Here is a 25,418-nt window from a genome sequence, read left to right as displayed (position 1 = left end):
CAGGTGTCAGTGCCGCCATTTTGAAAACTGTTTTCCAAACAAAGTATTGCACAAAAACGAGTTTAAATGACGATTACTGCCTACTTTTTTCACATTTTCCTGATTGCTATCAAAACAAACAAAACTTCCGGCTTGATTACGTCAGCATTCGAAAGAGGGCAGGGGCAAAGACAGGTTTTTAATTTGGGCACCATGGCAAGCGTAGCAAGCCTAAACTTTTTTTTTTTTAACTATTTTCGCTCGTACCGTGCCGAAAATTTTTGACGCATCATTTTTAGTAATTTTTTTTAACCAATTATTATAAATATATCGAGCAATAAAAATAATATAAATTACATAATCCTGTGCAAGTATAAAGTAGTGCTGTGTCTAAAAAGTCAAAAGTTTTCTCCAACATTCTGAATAAATAAAAAAGATAAAAATGTGTCAGCCCTGTGATGACCTGGCGACTTGTCCAGGGTGTACCCCGCCTTTCGCCCGTAGTCAGCTGGGATAGGCTCCAGCTTGCCTGCGACCCTGTAGAAGGATAAAGCGGCTAGAGATAATGAGATGAGATGAGAGAAAATAGTTCATGAATTTTTTTTTTTTTTTTTTATGCATGAAAAATGGGAAACTATGTAATATCAATCTATTTGCGCAAGAGTATGGGCAGCAGAGAACTTTAAAATCTCAAACAGTGAAACAATAATGATCTAGAACAATCAAAATATCAAAAATATGACATGTATCTGTCTAAATTAAGCTATTGATCCATATCGAAAAAGCGAGAATATGTCAATTCAACAATATCTCAATTAAAATAAAACAAGATATCAATATATAATATAACCACATAAAATAGTTTGTAGTATGTCTTTACATATATTAATAATAGGTCCAGTAGTATAATTAGTATAACAGTCATTCAACAACACAAAGTTATTACTCTTAGAATTATCACAAGCCGACAGCCACGTGTTCTCATGAATCGTTGAGAATTTCACAACATAAACCAGGGGTTTTCAAAGTGTGGGAGAGTCAGCCCCCCCTCGGAGAGCAAATAAACAACAGCGCCCCCCCCTTACAATTTTTGTTGTTGCTATACTTAATGTTCCATTCGTATTTAAAAAGAAAATGGTTGTTGTACACATTTTTTTTTTCTTTTTCACATTTTAAACATCTGTGCTTTTTAAAACATCTTGTTTTACACATTTTAAACATCGCATAGCATCGTTAGCTAGCATCTCTTGGCAAACAACACACTGTGGCAGTGGAGCATCTTCAGATCCAGTCCATGAAAATCCAAACTTTAAATAATCGTGGTCATACTTCCTTCTTTTTCCAGTCCCCCAGGATTCCGCGGGCCTTTTTTGTGATTGTTGCGAGCTAAAATGTCTGATGTTGTGGGGGTTTCCAAAAAAATTGCGATGAAAGTTGCGGTGTTTAGGTTTTTGTTGTGATTACATTGCGGGAGGAAGTGAAAGTTGCGAGAAATTGTTGCAATTTTCTCTTTTTGTGATTAAAATTGAGTGATATGTTAAATATTAAGTTATTACTGAAAAACTATTGATTAAAAAAACAGACACTGAGAAATGGTCCTATAAACAACTTTACCAATATAAAAGATTACCAGGACTACAAAAATGCATAAAAATAGGCTTTACTTATCCAAATGCACCTGTTGGTTCAAAAGTTAAAGTGCAGAGAACCTCACAGCACAACATGAAGTTACCTTCAAATATAATATAAATGCCTCAGCTTTCATGTAAGAAAAAAAACACTATTAATACTAGTACTGTGTGCAGGCAGTCTCTCCTGAAGACTAAATTAAACAATAATTATAAACTAATAAAATAAATGGCTCAGGCTTCATAGAAGAAAAAAACAATTTGAACAGAATCTCACAGTATGATGCTGAAGCTGCCTAAACAATGGAAAATAAAATACCATTTTGGCAAAAATGTTGGCATCCATTAATTTCTTGTATTAAGTAAAAAAAAAATAAAGTGCACACAGTCCTTCACTGTAAACAGAACACACTTTCAGTAACAGAATTTAAGCCTACATAAACACTGACTCGCACGTCATGCAATGTTGCCAGATACTGCTGACGTTTTCCAGTCCAAAATATATTCAAAACCCGCCAAAATGCACTTGAAACCGCCAATCTGGCAACACTGCGCGCATGCTGCTTCTCTTGAACATAGACATCCGGAAGTAAGGCGGAAGGTAGTTTGTCGATGTCACCTCAAGACGACGCCAACAATTGGTCAAATTTGCGGGAAAGTTGCGGTGATTGGATATAATTGCAACACCGCCCTGAATTCGCGGGTATTGGTTGAATTTGTGCTGGAGTTGCAAATCGCAACATCCTGGAGGCTCTGTTTTTTTGCTTGACCGTCTCCTCACTCCCTGTAGCTTTAGGTACTAAAAATCGATCCATTTTGTCGCTCACGTTGCGCCCCCCCTGAAGAACTCTGGCGCCCCCCAGGGGGGGCGCGCCCCACACTTTGAAAAGCCCTGACATAAACAAAGGAAGTATATTTTACGACATTCAGATGTCAGAGACTCAGACACAGTTTACGGTAATCGCTCGACGCATTTCATGTTCACTTCATGTTATGAAGCGACTGAACAACAAATTGAAATGTATATGCCAAAAAATGACATTTAACAATAATTAAAAAATATTTTGGGTTCTCCACCCTTATTTTCGTATGTTCTATTTTGGGCCTTTTGACAAGCCCGTAATTTGGGCGCCATTATACGGTATGTAATTGGGGCTGTATTTACCCTTGGAGGGCACGCGCGTCTTTTGACAACGTCGGCAGATGTCGGTCGCTTTGATTTCCGCTGTACGTTTTACTTCCGTCCTACGATGTCTCGCACAGGTCTCAACGAATCTCGTTTACGGCCGTTGCTTTGACATACTGACTGATATATTACAGAGCATTTTTCAAACTTGCTATAGCAGTGACAAAATAGTGATCAAAAACGCATTCCGATATTTAATAAAATGAGAAAATTTTGATGATAAAAAAAAAATTGCCTTCAGTTCTCCTTTAATGCTGGCTAAAACAGAAAGGTGTCCACATGAAGGGTTTCAGCAGTTTGTGCTACAGGAGCTCTTCTCTGGGATTGGACCATATGGGCGAGCCTTCGTGCCCCATGCGAATCAATGAGCCTTCAACACCCCATGACCCTCTTGCCTGTTCACCGGTTGTCCTTTAGATCCTTTTGGTAGGTACTAACCACTGCATTACCAGGAACACCCCACAAGACCTGCCGTTCTGGAGACGTTCAGACCCAGACATCTCACCATCACAATTTGGTGCTTGTCCAAGTCACTCAGATCCTGACACTCGCCCATTTTTCCTGCTTCCAACACCTCGAGTTCAAGAACTGACTGTTCTCTTGCACAAGAGGATTGGAGAACTGTACCCCAAAAAAAGCAAAAACGCTGCACAACAATGCAGGATCTGTGGTTGGTTGAAGAGAGCAACTGGACTTGCTTGAAAAGTCTTGAAGACGTTTCGCCTCTCGTCTGAAAGGCTTCCTCAGTTCTGTCTGACTAATAGGGAGTATCCAGTATTTATCCTCTCATGGATCATCATAGAATCCGAATCAGAATGCTGATGGCTGCATTGTAGGTGGCTGATAAAAGATGTCTTAGACACCCACCTCTGTTCAGTGATGGTCGTTCCAGGTTGACAAAAATGAACGATCCTCTCTGGCTAAGATGTCTGCCAGTTTTCTGGAAGTCCTCTCATACTCCCGCACCAGTCGAAGGGAACTCATCCCAAAGTGCGTAGAAACGTATCTGTGAAGAATCTCAGTCATCCAGGTACATAGTAATTTGTGGTTGGTAGAAGAGAGCAACTGAACTTGCTTGAAAAGTCTTTTATTTATATATATATATATATATATATATATATATATATATATATATATATATATATATATCTGTACGGCGATGAAGGCTGAAAGCCTATACGCCAGTCCTTATAGTCTTTGCAGTTTCAGTTAGTCAAAACACATCCACTGGGGCCTTAAAATTGAAGAGCAGTCGATGGTCCTTCCAGAAGTTATCCAGTCTGGACTTGAATGAGTTCAGAGTTGGAGCGGCGACCACTTCTTCTGGTAGTCCATTCCACTCGTTCACCACTCTTTGTGTGAAGAAGTGAAGCCTCTGTCTTGAGCAGCTGCGCATCTTTACGATCTTGAAAGGATGCCCTCGCGTCATACTTTTCTTCTCCACAGGAAACATCTTCTCACAGTTGACCTCATACAGTTGATGTGTATACTTATATACATGAATCGTATCCCCTCTCAGTCTGCGGTGGACTAATGTTGGCAGGTGTAGGCACCTTAGTCTTTCTTCATAGCTCTTATCCTCCAATTCTGGAACAAGCTTTGTGGCCCTGCGCTGGACAGCTTCTATCAACTCTATTTCTTTCACCCGCATAGGACTCCAGACTGATGCTGCATATTCTAGTCTTGGTCTAATTAGACCTTTATACAGGTAACTGAACACTGATTTATCTATGAAACTAAATGTTCTGCGCATAATTCCAACCAAACGGTTTGCTGCTGACACAATGCTGTGACAGTGTTTAACAAAGGTCAGCTCATCATCAATATAAATTCCCAGGTCTTTCTCAACTTCACTAGCTTTCAATGTTGTCTTATCTTCCCCTTCTCCCATAGTGTAAGATGCATTTGAATTTCCCAAGTGTAGAACCCTGCATTTGTCAGGGTGAAAAATGAGCTGCCATTCCTGTGACCACCTGACCATCTTGTCAATGTTCTGCTGTAAGGTTTCCCTATCCTTATCATTGTTTGCCATATGGTAAACTTTCGTGTCATCTGCATAAATTTTGATCCCACAGTCAACTACATCAGGCAAGTCATTTATGAACAGAACAAACAAGAGTGGGCCAAGAATGCTCCCTTGAGGTATTGAGGTCTTGAAGACGTTTCGCCTCTCGTCCGAAAGGCTTCCTCAGCCAGAGAGGATTGTTCATTTTTGTCAACCTGGAACGACCATCACTGAACAGAGGTGGGTGTCTATGACAGGGGTGGGCAATTATTTTTTCCATGGGGCCACATGAGAAACAGAAAATTTTGTGGAGGGCCGGACCAAAAGGCTGAACTAAATTCTGCATAATATTAATTGTATTTCTTTATATAAAGCAAAAAATAATATTGTTTTTACAAGCTGCTAAGACTGGTAAGAGTCTGGAAGAAACGAGGTTGCCTTACAAAAAAATGTCATTTATTCAATCAAATTTCCCAAAACAATGGTTAACAAAATGTGAACGTTTGTACCTTTTTTTTTTTTCAGTCACATTCACCCCAAAACACAATAAAGACATCACAATATTGTCTTCCTACTCCAAATATCAAACAAGATACATCATATTATAATAATGATGCCCACATTTGTAGTCTAATCACCTCATTTGGTGTTTTTCAGTTTTTCGGATCTGCTCTCCGCAAACTAAACACGCGGCTTTATCTCTGACTTCAGTAAATAAATATTTAGCGGTCCATGTTTTGTTGAAAGCCCTGCATTCGGCATCTACCTTTCTTCTTTTTGCGGGCATTTTGGGGGCGAAAGTCTTCTTGTGACCTGCTTGCAACAGCATCGATTCGGTGTAGGTATCAGATCTACAGATCGGCTCGGGCTCCGGCGCCTGCTGGTGACGTCACACTATGTGATTGGCTGGACCATTTGAAGGATGACGTACAAGTTTGTGGTTGGTCTGGACAAATTACGGAAGTAGTTATCGCGGGATTAGGTTTCGTGGGATTTCATGTCATGTTCATGACGGGCGCATTGCGTTTTTGTTGAACACAACTTCAAAATAAAAGCAATGCACATTCAGTCCATGCATGAGGTAAAATTAGAAAATACGTTTATTTTGTAATTTCTAATTAACCTTACGCGGGCCGGTCAGAATGAACTAAAGGGCCGGATGCGGCCCGCGGGCCGGAAAATGCCCAGGTCTGGTCTATGACATCTTTTATCAGCCACCTACAATGCAGCCATCAGCATTCTGATTCGGATTCTATGATGATCCATGAGAGGATAAATACTTGATACTCCCTATTAGTCAGACAGAACTGAGGATGCCTTTCAGACGAGAGGCGAAACATCTTCAAGACTTTTCAAGCAAGTCCAGTTGCTCTCTTCTACCAACCACAGATTACTATGTACCTGGATGACTGAGTATCTTCACAGATATGTAACAATGCAGGATGTTGACCTCTGGACTGATCTAAGGCCATTATTAAAAAATGTTCTGTTTCCGGTCCACCGGCCGGGTGAGTGCCGTTTGTGCGGGTGAATTTTTTTTTTTTTAACGCCAGTTTTTCGACATTTTTTTTTTTCGGGTTCGTAAATCTAAAATCGAACTTGACATTTCCGCATTCCCAGGGCTTTCCACTAATGCCGCTTTTCCACTACAAACGCGGCTGAGTTGGGCTGAGCCGTGCCGTGCTGAGTCGAGCTGAGTGGGGCTGTTGGGGTTGCATTTCGACTACAACCGCGCTGAACCGTGCTGGCTGGAAGTGGGTGGACACATTGGGTGGAGTTAGCGAAAGTGGGTGGACGTCACGTGATGTCGTTAAGCAGCGCAAACAGTGACATCAGTGAGCTTTTAAGCGGTAGTCTCACGACCCGAATAGTAAACAATAAACATGGAGGACATGGAGTCGTTAGTGTTGCTGGTCTTGGTGCTGTGGCTTGTTGTCACCGACAACGCCAACAGATACTGGCAAGAGCGTATAGATGAGGCGAGGCACATAAGGCTTCAGAAATTCTCGTAATTCGTAATTCTCCTTCTTCCGGGTTTACGGTGTTTACAGATCCCAGCGTGCTCGCGGGGCGTGTGTGGGCGTGTGAGGACACTCCTCCTCACCAATCAGTGCACAGGGGAGTGTCTCCTCACGCCCCCAGCCTCACTCGGCTCGCTTTGGCTCGCTTCAGCCCCACTCCAAAACCGTGCGAGTTTTAGGGGCTAAGCAGGGCTGAAGCGAGCTGAGTCGTGCTGTTTTTCGGTAGTCGAAACGCGAGCCGTGTCGGGCTGAAGTGAGCTGAAAAAGGGTAGTGGAAAAGGGCCATAAGCCTCATTCTAGCCAGCCATGACAAATAAGTAGCCAGCCGGGGGGAGTAAACACAAAAACTCCTGTGCACACAGTTCCCAGGATTAAATGTATTTTCCACAGACCATTTATTTATTCACTTTACTCAAATACAAAGTAAAATGGCAGTAAATCATCTTTCTTTTCTTGCGTATTGCATCATGAGGCGTTCCTGGCTTGTAAATCTCTTATTTTCGGTGCATGACACATTCACGCAGCTGAGCATGCTATGAATTAACAACGACAACGGTCTGCAGTGGGGCTACACAATTACACACTCAGCCAACATTTCTCCATTTGTGTATGAAAACACACTCCAACCACTCAGTTTGGGTTCATTTACAACCAACGGTGTCTTTTGATGCCAGCACGTAACTGAACGAGAGAAGACTGGTTTACCGGGGACAAAATAAGTGTCATCTCTGCTTCTGTTCCCTCCGACACACTACTGCCTCCGCCGAGTGCGCACGCACTCTGAACTGAATCAGCTCTGCGCATGCGCCGTGCGGCACAAAAAAAACGGCAGCCACCATGAAGGAAGGAGATCCGGAGTTTTCAAACATTTGCTTAAAGGTCCCATGGCATGAAATTTTCACTTTCTGAGGTTTTTTAATGTTAAAATGAGTTCCTCTGACCTTCTTAAGTCACCCCAGTGGCTAGAAATTTCATAATGTGTAAACCAAACTATGCCCAACATTTGAGAATGGCGCGTCAAAACGGCGCGTTGATAAACTTTTCCCTTTACTACGTCAGCAAGGGAGATGATCCCCACGCCCCCCCCCCCCCCCCCCCGCCCCCCCCGGATTCCCACCCACTGTATGGATTGCCCGCCCAGTTGTAGTGAGGAGACCATAGAGGACACAACAACATGGCACCACCTAAGCGAGCGAAACATGGAAATTGCGCTGTACATGGATGTGACAACACAGAAGAGAGTCTGTTTTTACTGCCGACGGGAGAGCCCCTGACGACGCAGTGGCTTAATTTTATTTACTCCAATAATACGCCGTCGAGTCTACCTAAGACGGTGTATGTTTGTCGGAAGCATTTTCCTGATGAATGTTTCCACAACTTGGGACAGTACAGGGCAGGTTTTGCACATCAACTGTCACTGAAGCCTGGGTCCGTACCAAGCATCCCTGCCGCATCAGCAACAAACACCCAACAAGTAAGTGTATAACTGTTAAGTCGTTTTGCCGTGTTTTAAAATCGGTGCCACGTTAGCCTTGCAATGGCTACATTAGCTGTGCAGCTAACCGCTTCCTGCAGTTAGCCAGGTACTCTGCGCTACAAAACCAAAAAGCATGCAGCATGCTCTGTTATAATAGCCAATCAAAATGGTTTTTACAAAGACACCCACATTCTTTTTTTTTTTTAAGTCACTCGCTCATTTTATTTGTTTGTTTGTTCAGTAAAAACCCAAACATTTGTTGAATTTATTTTATTTCCTCGCGTCACACCTTAATGACGTCAGCGCGCGGTATTTTTCCCTTCGCGGTTTGTTCCTTCTCTCTCGCCATAGTAAGACACCCACACCCGCTTGTTCTGACCCACTGGAGGCAGCGTCACAGTGCTGTTAGCCAATCAGAGGTAACACGTTTACATGTCATGAATATTAATGATAAGACCCGCCCCCACCCTCTACCCTTCCCCGCCTCCTGCTTCTCATTAGCAAAACGTCGCACTGGGAAAAGCACTGAAATGGGGCTTTCTCCCAGGAGGCTATATCTACGTGCCGAGGGTTCATTTCGAGAAAGGCTGCGGATATAACATCTGGAAACCTCCACGAGCCCGTTTAAAGCATCAACAAACCACCATGCCATGGGTCCTTTAAGTGTGGAATCGCAAAATGGTATTCTAGCGAACAACAAAATAGTAAAGATTCAGAAAAGCAAATCATTCAGTGATCATTTTAATAGTGTAATTTCATCCGAACGAGGCCTAACGGTCGATTTAGAACTACAAAAAGTCCGTGTGTCGGATATTTTAAGTACCTTTGTAAAAGTTTTGCAAATGTTGCAGTCAGCATTTAAAATGCTAACTTAGTTTTTGTACAAGTTTCAGTTGATTAAACTGTCATATTATTAAATGTGTCTGCTTTTGTAATAAAGTACTGAAAGAAAAAGCAACAGAGATGCCTACTAGTACGGATTGGCCGTATTTTGTACGGAAAAGTTACGTAAATACGATGTTACGGCAAACAGCGTTATTCTGTACGGAATTATTATAAAGTCTTAAATTCCAGTGAGTTGTTTTTAAATGTCCAAGCGACTTTTTCAATCCATGCGCGATTCACGGCTAGGCTATTTATTTTTACGACAACCGCACATGCTGTGTGTGACATGCGCAGATTCCGCACATTTGCTCGCACTATTTTCGATACGGTAGAATGGCCGTGCGTTACACCCAGTCAAAAGGGCAATGGATACGCGCACTGCAAACTGTAGAACTGACATTAACATCACTCATGGTGGTCGCGATGACTGCACGCGGCATGTCAACTACAAAAAAAAAAAAAAACATATGGAGTATGCTGAAATGGCGAGTCAGGCGGAAAGTAAATCTGGGGGTATCCAGCAGTTTTTTACGAAATCTGTGGATGAAAAGACACGGAACGTGACACGTGCTGAAGCGGTGGTGGTTGACCTGTGCTTGGAGTTGAACTTGCCGATTAGTGCCATGAAATGTGAGTAGTTTCTTTTTACATGTCTGATTTTTATTCACTGAAATATCAAACACTGGCTGTACTTCTTTAATTCAAAGTCGTTTCAGTGTTGCAAAGGCAAATGTACATGTAGTATGATCAAAAACAGAATTTTATGATTAGTGCTGTTGGGATTGTGGCAAAAAATTGATCATTCCACTGTTTTAAATACAATTATAAATGCCATTTTATTCAATGTCTCTTCTGAAGCATTATGCTGAAGTATTTATATATCGGGACATTAAGATAACAATGTCGGACTCTCTTTGGCATGAAATAAGAAATCTTTTTTAAATTTTATTAGAATCCGTTAACAGGTAGAACATTTTGCCAGGCAATATAATATAATACTTTTGAGGAGTTACATTCAATACCAATGATTGGTAGTCAACTGTAACGTCTGCAAACAGGGAACACTCTTGTATTTATAAAAACGTGATATATTGTATGCTCGAGAAATTTGTTGAGTGGAAATTCAATTGAGATGGCTGCTCGCGTTTTGTTTATTCAATTCACACAAAACAGTTCTTTTTAATAATTTAAATGTTAAACATATTGGTATATACTAGTGCTGTCAAAAATGTCGCGTTATTAACGCGTTAACTTGACTCAATTTTAACAGCGATAATTTTTTTTATCGCGAGATTAACACTCTGTGACATGATTTAGGTTTTTCTTAAGCTTTTGAAACTGCCAGGAACTTGGAACAGAGACTTTGCTTAGAAAAACGATAGCAGCTAGACTGTAATGCCATGCCACGCACAGCCAGAGTCCTTTAAACCCCTCTGCCCCCCCTCAAAGAACCAGCGCGGGCAGGGCGCGCTAGTAGAGATGGGATTTATGGCTCTTTGATGGGATCCGCATCTTTGTGATCTGTTCTTTGAAAAGAGCCGTTCAAAAGACTGGCTCATTTGGCTCTTTTTAAATATTTATTCAGTTTTAAGAAGACAGCGTCTAAAGAAGCCAGATCCCTCTGAACTGTAAACTCAATGCTATCCCAGAAATCCTTCCTGTAATATGCAAATTTGGCCGCCTCTGATTGGACAGCGCGACACATCAACAGGCAGAAAGTGTAAAAGTACAAAATGTGTTAAGTGAGCTGAAACAGTAAAGATCAGATTCAATGCAATATTTATCAACGAACAACTTAAAGTTAATATAATAGTGTACTCTATATTATAATCAAGCATGTCAAGCCTACCGTCACTGTGTAACCTGTCTCTCTGATTAGAGTTGTCGACTAACTCAAGCAGTAGATCACTTCACTCATGGTTCTTTTGCTAGCCCCGGTGCTCGGCGTAGGTTTCACTTTGCAGTGGCTGTGTCAAGACGTGTTATGCTTTGCAATAAAAAAAATCATTGGTACAAAGCAAGCCCATTCACATTTTTATGCTGATAAGAGAATTACAATGGTTTTTCATGTGACAAAAATGTGCGATTAAATTGCGATTAATCGCGATTAAATATTTTAATCGCTTGACAGCACTAGTATATACACTTCTTTATAATGGAAATGCGCATAAATTAATGTTACTGAAAGTCATTCCAAAATACTGAAAAATGTTTTCAAGAATACTGAAATTCAAAATTTGGGGTAGGCATCTCTGAAGCAAACGCAGCATTGCGATTTCTTATCCATCCATATATTTAAAAAAAAAAAAAAATCCCTCCCTCCCGACTGAACATTTTTTTGCTCACCCGGTGGACAGGAAATGGATTTTTTTTTTTTTTTTTTAGGATGGCCTAATCGGGTCATGTGAGAGGGAACGTTTGATCCATTTTCTGACGGTTAAAAAGCAGGGAAATGTTAATTAATTAAAAATCGATATTCATATTGATAAAAATGTGTCAGTCAGGAAGAGCCGTACGTTTCTCGCAGCGCCCGAGTAACTCGTGAAGACGTCCGATGAGTGAAACTGACAGCAGGAATTTGAAAGAGTGAAATGAAACCGATTGTGATCAAAATGAAACTGTACGGCTCGGATTGTCGGTGCAGGTTTGCGTCTGGACGAGAGAGACCGCGGTTGCGTTCAGGGTGGTGTATCGGAGCTGTGCTGCCATCTCTCAACTTGAGCAAATGGATCCCTCCGTTCAGATTAATCCAGGATTCATCAGATGCGAGATGACGGGAAGATGCTCCGAACGATGGTCAGTTTAATTCCCTCTCACGCGAACCGATTAGCTGAGATGCACAACTCCACACTTGGAGCTGCGCACAGATCCACTGATCATACACAGCCGTCAGCGTGATCCCTGCACCGCCACCTCCTCCGGTCTCTTCCGTCTCCTCCAGATATTCAAATCGGAGTCATTTCCATGCCCTACCCTGCTTTTGTCGGAGCATGAGGTCTGATTGATTTCCGTTTGATCCATTTTCTGACGGTTAAAAAGCAGGGAAATGTTAATTAAAAGTCAGTATTTGTATTGATAAAAATGTTGGCCTGGACCTTTTACTTTACTCAGCTGTTCAGCTCTCCAAGCTCCCTGGGAGAGGAAGGGTTTGAGCACCAGACTGTTATTGAGGAAGTTAGTTTGTTGTGGCAGATGGGGAATCGGGGGTGTTAATGAACAAACACCCAATTAAAGAGGTACTGCACACGTAAATGAAATTATTATTATTATTATTATTATTTTTAAAGCGGTAGATGAGATGAGCTGAGATGACTGTACTGTGGGCGCACATCAATGCTGGTGTTGATATTGACAAAGTTAACGTTTTTATGAAAAAAAAGAAATCTGCATTTATGGGTTAAAAATGGATTAAAATGCAATTTACTGTTTAAACTCACCCTGAACCCTGCAAGACCCTGCGGATACACAGCCCTCCACTCTGATGGAGAGGGGGACCCGACTTCCTTCAAGTCAAGTTTATTTGTATAGCGCTTTTAACAATAAACATTGTCGCAAAGCAGCTTTACGGAATTTGAACGACTTAAAATATGAGCTAATTTTATCCCTAATCTATCCCCAATGAGCAAGCCTGTGGCGACGGTGGCAAGGAAAAACTCCCTCAGACGACATGAGGAAGAAACCTCGAGAGGAACCAGACTCAAAAGGGAACCCATCCTCATTTGGGCAACAACAGACAACACGACTATAATATTAACAGCCCTAACAAAGTCAGCTTCGTTGATGCTATAAACCCCCCACCGACGGAAACCCGAGCGCAAAACTGTTCACAACAACCGCAGTCCCAAAGTCAGCAAGTCAACTGCAGTCCCCAGCCACAAAAGCACCACTGCAAGAGTCCAGAGCGTCCTCCAGGCGCAACCCCCAACTGTCCACATGGGGCCGCCCTCCACAGGAGCGATGCGATGAGACTCCGACCAGACGCAGGGCACCAGGATGGACCAGGCAGGTCCGAGGAGCAGAAGAGGGTCAGCGTCTCGATCCCAGGACCGACATGTAACTCGGAGGGACGGATTTGGGGGGAGAGGGAGAGAAAACACAGGTTGTTAGGTATGTTCTTTCTTTGTTTCTTTCTTTTCTTTGACTTTTCTTTCTTTTCTTTGACTTTTCTTTCTTTTCTTTGTCTTTTCTTTCTTTTCTTTGACTTTGACTTTTCTTTTTTCTTTCTTTCTTTTTTCTTTCTTTCTTTTTTCTTTCTTTCTTTTTTCTTTCTCCTTTCTTTCTTTCTTTCTTTCTTTCTTTCTTTCTTTCTTTCTTTCTTTCTTTCTTTCTTTCTTTCTTTCTTTCTTTCTCCTTTCTTTCTCCTTTTTCTTTCTTTCTTTCTCCTTTCTTTCTCCTTTTTCTTTCTTTCTTTCTTTCTTTCTTTCTTTCTTTCTTTCTTTCTTTCTCCTTTCTTTCTTTCTTTCTTTCTTTCTTTCTTTTCTTTCTCTTTTCTTTGTTTTTCTTTTCTGTTTTTCGGTTTTTGAGTTTTTCTTTTTTTTCTGTTTTTCTTTGTTTTTGTTGTTTTTTCTTTTACTTTTTCTGTCTATTTCGTTTTTGTTTTTCTTTCTTTTTTCTGTTTGTTTTTGTTTTTCTTAGTTTTTCTGTCTTTTTTCTTTCTTTCTTTTGTTTTTCTTTTTTCTTTGTTTTTCTTTTTCTTTTGTTTCTTTTACTTTGGTTTTCTGTTTGTCTTTTTTCTTTGTTCTTTCTTTCGTTTTTGTTTCTTTCTTTTTTCTTTCTTTCTTTGTTAGTTTTTCTTTGTTTCTTTGGATTTTGTTTTTAATAAAAATGTTAACGATCTCTGATTAGAGATGCGTGGGGCCCTGCCCCCTCCCCTCCCCTCCCCTCTCCAGCCCTGGCCCTTGAGTGGGAGCCTGTGAAACTGTGCTCATTTTCAAATGGATGCTGATCGAGACCCCGTGCCTCCCTCTTCAGTTCCCTGCCCACTTTTTACCCTTTTTCAGAATGATGCAGTGGGCGGAGTTTGACTTGGAGCTGGGGGTGGAGTTACACTTTAATGCTTTCAGCTTTGGTCACACCAATATAAGTACATCTGAAAGCAGTATTTTTATAAAGAAATGTTTTTCATCAACTATTCTGATTTTATTTTTTTCTCCCAATTTGTCGCTCTGCCTCGTCCCACCCTCCAGCCAGCTCGTCCCAGTCACATGACAGCTCTCAACTTCAGAGAGTGAAGGTTAATGCGTGGTTTCTCGGAGACATGTGGAATCAACCATCACGTCTTTTCCCAGCTGCTGCTCGTGCTGCGTCACAGAGAATCAGAACGCACTGAGGAAAAGGCCGTCTACCGCCTTCTGCATACATGAGCTCAGAGATGGCCACGATTGGCTAGTGTCACACGCACCCCTCACACTCCGAGAGAAGTCTGCTCTCTCGGAATCCTGACAACAGCCTGACCACACTTCTGTCCCCACTCGGGAAGATCTCGGTCGTCTAAAAATCCCAGAGTAAGCGTGTGGAGCGTGCAGACGGCCTCCATTTACTGCGCATTGTTAGAAATTTTAGCCAAGACGAGTCCGGAAACAGAGAACTGATACGATCTTCAGATTTCACTCCAAGATGCAGAACTTCAGAAAGGTTTCTCCAGCCTCAACAGGTCGTGTGTGTGTGTGTGTGTGTGTGTGAGAGAGAGAGAGAGAACTAAAGAAAAAGGGAGGGGTTAAGAGTTTGGAGATACAAAGAAAGGAGGCCTATTCATGCTGATGTGTGAGCGTGAGCTCAGTGTCCACAGAACAGGAAATGAGAGCTACAGCGTGTTCAGAGACGGCCTGCATAAACCTGTCCTGCATAATATGGAATATAATTTGTTCAAAACGTCATTCAAGTTATTTTATTTATTTTAATTTATTATTGTAACTGTGGAATCCAGAGAGCGACGCGAGAGCGAGAGAGCGACGCGAGAGACGCAGGCAAAGACAGACGAGAGAAAGACACGGGAGAGAGATACAGACATGAGAGAGAGAGAGAGAGAGAGAGAGAGACAGACGAGAGAGACACACAAGGGAGAGAGACACAGACATGAGAGAGAGACACACACATGAGATCGAGAGAGACATGGGAGAGAGATACAGACACACTAAAGCGAGAAACGAGAGAGAGACACAGACACACGAAAGCAAGAAATGAGAGAAAGAGAGACACGAGAGAGACACCGAGGCACAGATGAGAGAAAGACAGACACAGGAGAGATACACAGACATGAGAGACAGAGAGAGAGACATGAAAGCGAGTGAGACACACAGGAGAGAGGTGTGCGCGCGAGAGAGAAAGACTCATGAGAGAGAGAGAGACATGGATGCGTGAGAGAGTGAGACGAGCAACAGATGAGCGAGACATGCACGAGTGAGAGAGGGAGACAGACATGAAAGCGAAAGACATGAGAGAGTGTGAAAGACACAGGAGAGAGAGACAGACACACGAGAGAGACACAGACACATGAAAGCGAGGGAGAGACACAGACACACATGAGATCGAGAGAGACATGGGAGAGAGATACAGACACACTAAAGCGAGAAACGAGAGAGACACAGACACACGAAAGCAAGAAATGAGAGAAAGAGTGAAAGAGAGACACGAGAGAGACACCGAGGCACAGACGAGAGAAAGACAGACACAGGAGAGAGATACAGACATGAGAGAGAGCGAAAGAGAGACATGAAAGCGAGTGAGACACACAGGAGAGAGGTGTGTGCGCGAGAGAGAAAGACACACGAGAGAGCGAGACACAGATGCGTAAGAGAGAGGAGTGAGACCGGAGCAACAGACGAGCGAGACATGCACGAGTGAGAGAGGGAGACAGACACATGAAAGCGAAAGACATGAGAGAGCGTGAAAGACACAGGAGAGAGAGAGACACAGACACACATGAAAGCGAGGGAGAGACATCAGGGAGACGAGAGAGAGACACACAGACACGAAAGAGAGGGAGAGAGACCCAATGTGTGATTTTTCTTTTTATTATATCGACACCATTCACAAACAGAAATAACCCAAATTTATCAAAACCTTTCATAGATTTCCTCAGGAGTGACGGAGAGAGATTTCTGTCCCGGTTGGAGCTCGTATGAGAAAATACAGGTGGTGTATTTCCCAGTAAAACACGCGAGTCGTCTGAATAATATGGTACAGTCGAGTGTTTTGGACTGATGCTGTTCTCTGGATCAGAGCATTCCATCAAAACACAAGTCCTTGTTTGCTGCGTGTGTGTGTGTGTGTGTGTGGGGGGGTAATTAATTCCTAGCAGATGTGTGGCTAGAACAAACTCTTTGGACCGATTGTGCTGTAGTTTCTTTCCCACAGAGCACAAGCGTGCGCACACACAGTGAGGAGTGACTCGTCATCGCACATCTTTACTCGCGTGCACGTTTGCTTTTCCTTATCTGGTGCCAGAGACGAGAAACGCCAGGGTTTCCTCCATCTCCAACCGGACGCTCTTTAGTTTAATAGCACTCGTGTTTACAGGCGGAGCTTAAAGGCAATAACAAGTTTTGGCCTGCTGTTGTGGCAGGTGAACTCAGACCTCAGTGCCGTACCGTACGCTTTATTTCCACGCCGAAGGTATCAATCAAGACGCACACAATTCCCTCCCAGGTGTATCGCAGCGTTTTATTTCTGGCAGCTGAACTGCGGGAGCAGTGAGCAGCGCAGTCGGGTGGAGAACAGTGAGGGTTTTAGTTTGAAGTCTGAGCTCGGCGTGATTCCTGAACCGATGCGTCTTGTTTTGTGATTCAGGACACGACCGGGGAAAAGCTGGCTGCGCTCTCACTCACTCACTCACTCACTCACTCACTCACTCACTCACTCACCTGCCTTCATTCACTCGCCTCTGAGTCTCTTATAGACACGTTCTCTTCACACACGCCACTCTTTCACTGTTCTGACTGCAAGCTGGGCTTTGAGATCTGAACACTGTAAAGCTGGCTGGACCTAATGGAAAACATTTCACGTGTTTACGGTCACCTGCAGAATAACTGACGAATTGAAGAAAGTGAGCGAGAACTAGGAAGGGTGGATATTTTCTCATCTCATTATCTGTAGCCGCTTTATCCTGTTCTACAGGGTCGCAGGCAAGCTGGAGCCTATCCCAGCTGACTACGGGCGAAAGGCGGGGTACACCCTGGACAAGTCGCCAGGTCATCACAGGGCTGACAGACACAGACAACCATTCACACTCACATTCACACCTACGGTCAATTTAGAGTCGCCAGTTAACCTAACCTGCATGTCTTTGGACTGTGGGGGAAACCGGAGCACCCGGAGGAAACCCACGCGGACACGGGGAGAACATGCAGACTCCGCACAGAAAGGCCCTCGCCGGCCACGGGGCTCGAACCCAGGACCTTCTTGCTGTGAGGCGACAGCGCTAACCACTACACCACCGTGCCTCATCATCATCAGGCTGGGTAATCTCTGTTTTTCCTTGCTACAATTGTTTGTTGAGACAGCAGAGGACGTAATAAGGTACAATAGAGGGAATACATGGGATTTCACCATAGGCAGAAGTAACACAGCTCTAAAGCTGCAAAAAAAAAGCATCTTAAATGGGAAAGAGCTGTTGTGCGATTGACTACAAACAGATTTAAGAAGAACTCAGAAATGAAACAAAAGGGTTTTTTTATTTATTTTTTTTTTGGGGGGGGGGGTTTGGTCAAAAGAAATAATTAAGTTGATAAAGAATAGGAAAATTTTGCTTTTTTGGTAATTTTCTTAATTTAATGTTTTTTCAAAATGTATATCATTTTTTTTTTTAAGAGGTGTTTTTCTATATAGCTTTATTTTTTTTTTAAACACAATTTTTGTGTGTGTGTGTGTATATATATATATATATATATATATATATATATATATATATATATATATATATATATAGTGGTTCCGATGGTGGTTTCTACTTGATTTTATCTAGTAGTTTTTGTTTCATAGTCGGTGTGATGTTGACTGACTTTTACCGAGTTAAAGTTCGATTTCATAAAATCGGTGAAATTTAGAACCGTCTGAAATGTGGTCATTGTGATAAATGTTTATTTCTGTAATATCTCACAAAATATCGGGTCATTCTGTGGCTGGGAAGTTATTTAATTTGAGGGGATTAAAGCAAATGTGCATGAAATCGCTCGCTTCGCGCAGTCAAGCAGACAGAGGAAGACCGTGTGCGCATGCGCAGGTTTACCTTCTTTTGGGTTTTACGGCAGCTGGCATCCACAGTGTTGCATTACTGCCATCTACAGGTTTACCTTTGAGCGTGCACTGACAGTTCCATCATTCTGTCGCTAAACGAACAGCTGATCACACCGAGGTGCTCGCTGAGCGCCGATATTTATTAGTTTGGTCCTGCGTTTCCTTTCCTTCGTATATAACATAACGTCTTTTCTTCTCGCTTTCTTTCCGTTACTGTAGTCGGTCTTTCACATTTCATTCGCACACTCACGTCCTCCATTTTTCTCTCCTGTTTCAAATTTCTATCCCACAATGCCTTGCCTGAACGGGGAAAGCCCACCACGTGATGTGTGACGTATTATCTTGTATTGTGTCATGGTGAAGCAGGAAACAATGGCGAAGAATTTCGGGCCACGTGGAGAGAAATTCATGAATTCTTCTGTTTAAAAAAAAAACGAATAAAATTGGAAGTCTGTGATTCGAATTCAGTAGCTTTTGGACCCACACTTGAAAAACCTGAAAGGCAGTACAGCTTTAATAAAGATGTAGATGTAGAAAATGGAGTTGTGAATTGGCTGAGTTGTTGCGTTGCTACTTGTAGAGGACCTTACACAACAGTGTTATCCATTTCAACTTCAAACTTTGTTCATAAGTTTGTTCCTCAACACCACATGTTTGGTTTCTGGAATCGGCGTTGTAGAACATGTGGAAACTGTGGTGGTCTGGATGTGCGGCTGGTCGAAAGATCTACTTATGACCAAATCTTAACCTCCAGGCAGAGGCAACCGAGTCAAACGCTGGAATTCATGATGGCATTAATGGACTCAGCATTAGGGTGCGTCAGTTGCCCTCACTTTCATAAAATCTGATGCGTTTTTGTTCGGGTGTTCCTTTTCACCAATACAGACATCCTGTAAATTTTTTGACCATATTCAAAAGTCTAATGGTGGCACCATGAGGTTCATTTTTTGCCAAAAAACGCTGATTTTATGTTTTGGCGTAAGGTTTGAATCACAATGTTGGACTCCATTTATTGTGAGCCAGAGATCATGTTAAGAACCTTTGCAAGGGATTGAGAAGCATTAATGTGATTCATAATACATTTGTATTGTTTAAAAGTAGTTGAACAATGATTCAATGAACAGCTAAAACTCAAACTGTGCTTGATAATATATTTAGAATATGGACTAAAAATGTGTATCTAAGATATTTGGTATACTCTATAAGGTGCCATAATGTTTCATGAAAAGTGATCGAAATTTTGTCATAAAATAGTATGGAATCAATTTTGTACCAAAATGTTCATACAATACTTTTGAAATATCAAACAAAAACGACAAATCAAAATACAAAAAAAGAAAAGTCAATTTTTTTTAGACTGGCAAACAAATTATTCGTGTAATCGTGCAAAATATCAGTCTATTACTCTTCAGAAACCTTTTATTTTTGTTCCGCGTCTTTCTCAGTTTTGTTTGACGTCATTTATTTTGGTTGCGATTCCAGCTTTCTCGTTTGCGCTCCCTGACTTTTTGCTTGCAGTTTTGGCACAAACTTCACGTGTGGGTGGGCTGTCCAGGAATGCATTCCCATTGGCTAACTTGTGTTTGACTGACAGCTACGCTCAGCCATTCCCTACTCGGATTCTGGCGGACTGTTTGACGGGTGACCGATCCATTGACGGTAAACAAGGATCGAGTGGACTTCAGTGGCGACTATGATACTGAATTAATTCAACAAAGTGTAAGTACGGGACAAATGTGTTGCAGTGGTACAAAATCCAAGTAGGAAATGGCCGCAACAGCCTCCGGGGGAATCGCTGAGCGTAGGTGTCAGTCAAACACAAGTTAGCCAATGGGAATGCATTCCTGGACAGCCCACCCACACGTGAAGTTTGTGCCAAAACTGCAAGCAAAAAGTCAGGGAGCGCAAACGAGAAAGCTGGAATCGCAACCAAAATAAATTACGCCAAACAAAACTGAGAAAGACGCGGAACAAAAATAAAAGGTTTCTGAAGAGTAATAGACTGATATTTTGCACGATTACACGAATAATTTGTTTGCCAGTCTAAAAAAATTGACCTTTTTTTGTATTTTGATTTGTCGTTTTTGTTTGATATTTCAAACTATTGTATGAACATTTTGGCACAAAATTGATTCCATAAAATAGCAGCTTTTTCCATAACTTTGAGCTCCTGGTGCCACCATTAAACTTTTGAATTTTGTCAAAATATTTCACCCAGTGTGTTTTCTTACCAAAAGGAACATAAAAACAAAAATGCATCATGATCGGAGGAACTTTTCATTTTTAGGGGGCAACTGATGCACCCTACTCATCATGTTGATTTTGATGTGGTCATGTTGCATTTTGATGGCCCAGTTTGTATTTTCATGTGATCCTCGTCCTTTTGGTGGTTTTGCTATAACATTAGGCATTTGGATATGTTCCACAAGTGCGTCCTTGATCTCCGTGGTGCACTTCTTGCAAGACGTGTACTATATGTTCATTCGCCTCCTGCTGCTTACCTGCTGTCATTTGGTTCTGATCATTTCAGACTATAATATATACCCAGATCTTGGTTCCAAAAGAGCGACCCAGCTCCCAAATATTGGCGAAATGGGGACAAAATCAGGTTAAAGGGCTGATGACATGAACATGACTCTATGCAATTTCTTAAATAAACTATACAACATGGCAAACATGTTAGATTTCTGTTATAATTACGTGAAAAGAAGCTGTTACGCGAATATCCAACTTTTAATTGCACAGCGCAAGAAAACTGGGTCCGTGGCTCGCGGCCATGTTGTGACGTCAGCGGAAGAACGCGCTGCGGTTCAGTGGCTGTTCTACTCTGGTTCTACTCAATGGAAATGGCGCATGAAAACGCCGGTGAACTCTCTAGTGCTAGCTCTTCCTCTTCTGGGAGTCTAGAATTGTGTTGATCTCTTCCGAATAGAATCTATGATAGCCTACCCTCTTTACCCTTTGCCTCGCGTTGCTAGGCGGCAGTTACATGAAAGCCGCAAGCTTTCACAAGCCTGATATCACACCGACTTTATGATTACATTTATGATTATCATGTAGAATCTATAGCTCTACGTACCTTTATGTCGTTTCACAACACATGTTCTGACAGGAGGACTGTCTTTGGATCTGGCATAGCTACTAGTAGACCCCCTCCGGAATACTGGCAGTGTTGCCAGACTGGGAGGTTTCAAGTGCATTTTGGTGGGTTTTGAACATATTTTGGGCTGGAAAACTTCAGCAGTATCTGGCAACACATACTGCTGACGTTTTCCAGCCCAAAATATGTTCAAAACCCACCAAAATGCACTTGAAACCGCCCAACTGGGCGGGAAACCTCCCAATCTGGCAACACTGTGTAGGCACTGCTGATGGTAGCAGCACACGTTTGTGTTGAACTGAACACCCAAGAGATTCCTTTAAGCTGGGAAGGGTGTCAAAACAATCCAAATCGAAGTGTTCAGAGCACAGGACGGATGTTGGTGAGGGCTCCCACTTGTCACGAGTGCGCCTGACTTGCTTCACCCACTTCGCATGCAGCTCGGGATCTCTGGGAAACTTGAATAAACTTACCCCATCCTTGTGGGTTTTGGAGCAAAAGCCGGCAACACAACGCGAAGGCATAATAACATTTTATATACGAGTGATTCCACGCTTATGGGTACTGAAATGGGGACATGAACTTATTCACCTAAAACCATTTCTTTTTTTACCATCAGGTCACAAAACATGTAATCTTTAATGAATGATATGTTAAAAGATAACTTTAATTTTCTGAGATGTAATAAAAACATATTTATATGCCAAAGTCAAGCCTATGAGTTCCAAAATGATGTCTGTTCCATTACTTGTGTTACGATTGTCCATCTCGCGTCTGTTACAAATTAATTACAATCTAGCTATATACCATGTTAATCTTATTGAAAGAATGTGTATGTTTATTCTACTACACATGTTTATTAATTATATTTGCTGAAACATCACCTTCCTATGCTTCAAAAAGTAATTCTACATTGTTAAAATTGAGAATATATATGTCCACAACACTCCTGTTACGTTCTGACTTTGGCATATAAAAATGTTTTTATTACATCTCAGAAAATTAAAGTTATCTTTTAACATATCATTCATTAAAGATTACATGTTTTGTGACCTGATGGTAAAAAAAGAAATGGTTTTAGGTGAATTTTTAAAAATAAGTTCATGTCCCAGGGGCGGCACGGTGGTGTAGTGGTTAGCGCTGTCGCCTCACAGCAAGAAGGTCCTGGGTTCGAGCCCCGGGGCCGGCGAGGGCCTTTCTGTGCGGAGTTTGCATGTTCTCCCCGTGTCCGCGTGGGTTTCCTCCGGGTGCTCCAGTTTCCCCCACAGTCCAAAGACATGCAGGTTAGGTTAACTGGTGACTCTAAATTGAGCGTAGGTGTGAATGTGAATGGTTGTCTGTGTCTATGTGTCGGCCCTGTGATGACCTGGCGACTTGTCCAGGGTGTACCCCGCCTTTCACCCGTAGTCAGCTGGGATAGACTCCAGCTTGCCTGCGACCCTGTAGAACAGGATAAAGCGGCTAGAGATAATGAGATGAGATGAGAAGTTCATGTCCCCATTTCAGTACCCATAAGCGTGGAATCACTCATATATATCTCATCTCATCTCATTATCTCTAGCCGCTTTATCCTTCTACAGGGTCGCAGGCAAGCTGGAGCCTATCCCAGCTGACTACGGGCGAAAGGCGGGGTACACCCTGGACAAGTCGCCAGGTCATCACAGGGCTGACACATAGACACAGACAACCATTCACACTCACATTCACACCTACGGTCAATTTAGAGTCACCAGTTAACCTAACCTGCATGTCTTTGGACTGTGGGGGAAACCGGAGCACCCGGAGGAAACCCACGCGGACACGGGGAGAACATGCAAACTCCACACAGAAAGGCCCTCGCCGGCCACGGGGCTCGAACCCGGACCTTCTTGCTGTGAGGCGACAGCACTAACCACTATACCACCGTGCCGCCCTCGCTTCTATATATAGCTTGTATAGAGTGTATATAGCTTGCAACATTTATTGCGCAAAGTGTCCCACTTTAGATCGTTCCTTCTGAACTAGACAGGGCTGGAGTGAGCTACATCGTCATAACTTGTAAAATAGGCGCCTTCATGAATTAATATATGGATCATCGGGAATTACTTTTTATGTTATAAAACCTCACCAAAGATGTCAAAAACGTGTCATCAGCACTTTAAAAGTCCTGTCGGTGAAGCTCCAGCCGTACTGCATGGTTTGATATCGGCTAACAGAGACACACTAGAGACCGTCTCCCCTCCAACAGGAAAAGGTCAAAGCAGATGCTTTGAGGAAAAACAAAATCCATCTCATTAATATTCTCTCTCTCTCTCTCTGTCTCTCTCTAGAATGCTGGGGGAGGGGAGAGTAGTGGAGGAATGGCTTTCAGAATTCAAGGTGAGTCATTCTTTTTTTTTTTTTTTCTCTCCAGGGCTCACTTTCTTCTTTCACTTTTATTTCATTCCACGTTCAGGGTGAGCGATATGCCATATCTAGAGGATATTACACGGTGGCGCGAAGAAATGAAGTTTCGCTTCAAGTGGTGAATGTATACATCACAAGTGAGTGACGTGAACAAGTGATATATTTTTCAACACAAGAAGATAAACTTCACATCTTCGCGTCACCATGTAATGTTCTTGATTATTATATGGACACATCCAAAAAATGACAATCCAGTCAGTGGGAAAACCCTGGGAGTGATGTCATCGGCGTGAAATATCAGGAATTATTATCCATACAGGGGACACTTTTTTTTTTTTTCAATTGAATAAAAACGTATGCTCTGTTCCCTTCTAGCAGGTTTCATTCATTTGGTTTGGTCGCATGCAATATTGTTAGCATATCGCCTGTCCTACGTGTATTACGTCACTCTACCCAATGGAGAACGAGCACTGAAGATGGTTTACAAAATTGCATGGTTGTCAAGACGACTCAACGTCACACGTCGGAGCTGATGCGAATATCCAATGAAGCATGTCTTTGTTCTCTGGGAAAGAGAGAGACGCACTGAACGCCCAAAAGGCTCCCAAACCTTCATTGGATATTCTTCACGCGTACTTACAAGAGAAAAACATCTCATCTCGTCTTCTTCCGCTTATCCAGGACCGGGTCGCGGAGGCAGCAGTCTAAGCATGGAAGCCCAAACTTCCCTTTCCCCAGACACCTCGGCCAGCTCCTCGGGAAGAACACCGAGGCATTCCCAGGCCAGCCGAGAGACATAGTCCCTCCAGCGTGTCCTGGGTCTTCCCTGGGGCCTCCTCCCGGGGGGACATGCCTGGAACACCTCCCCAGGGAGGCGTCCAGGAGGCATCCGAAAAAGATGCCCGAGCCACCTCAGCTGGTTCCTCTCGATGTGGAGGAGCAGCGGCTCTACTCCGAGCTCCTCCCGAGTGACTGTGCTTCTCACCCTATCTCTAAGAGAGCGCCCAGCCACCCTGCGAAGGAAACTCATTTCAGCCGCTTGTATCCGCGATCTTGTTCTTTCTGTCATTACCCAAAGCTCATGACCATAGGTGAGAGTCGGAACGTAGATCGACCGGTAAATTGAGAGCTTCGCCTTTTGGCTCAGCTCCTTCTTCACCACGACGGACCGGTAAAGCGACCGCATCACTGCGGAGGCTGCACCGATCCGCCTGTCGATCTCACGCTCCATCCTTCCCTCACTCGTGAACAAGATCCCGAGATACTTAAACTCCTCCACTTGAGGCAGGACTTCTCCACCAACCTGGAGAGGGCAAGCCACCCTTTTCCGGTCGAGAACCATGGCCTCGGACTTGGAGGTGCTGATTCTCATCCCAGCTGCTTCACACTCGACTGCAAACCGCCCCAGTGCATGCTGAAGGTCCTGGTTTGAAGAAGCCAACAGGACAACATCATCCGCAAAAAGCAGAGATGAAATCCTGTGGTTCCCAAACAGGATTCCTTCCGGCCCCTGGCTGC

General features: G+C 42.8%; 1 protein-coding gene across 1 annotated transcript in view; it reads left to right on the top strand.

The window, feature by feature from the left end:
• LOC132892040 (hyccin 2-like) overlaps positions 1-25,418 on the top strand; it is a 216,987-nt gene that overhangs the window by 99,193 nt on the left and 92,376 nt on the right. Inside the window, exon 3 of the mRNA XM_060930361.1 lies at positions 23,825-23,873. Within this exon, the coding sequence (XP_060786344.1) occupies positions 23,826-23,873 (48 nt within the window). The 5' untranslated portion in view covers position 23,825. The remainder of the gene's footprint in view (positions 1-23,824; positions 23,874-25,418) is intronic.

This window comes from Neoarius graeffei, chromosome 9 (assembly GCF_027579695.1).
Source record: "Neoarius graeffei isolate fNeoGra1 chromosome 9, fNeoGra1.pri, whole genome shotgun sequence".
In the NCBI taxonomy this organism is placed as follows: Eukaryota; Metazoa; Chordata; class Actinopteri; order Siluriformes; family Ariidae; genus Neoarius; species Neoarius graeffei.
The sequence above is the reverse complement of the archived record's forward strand: the minus strand, read 5'-3'. Positions and strand labels throughout refer to the sequence as shown.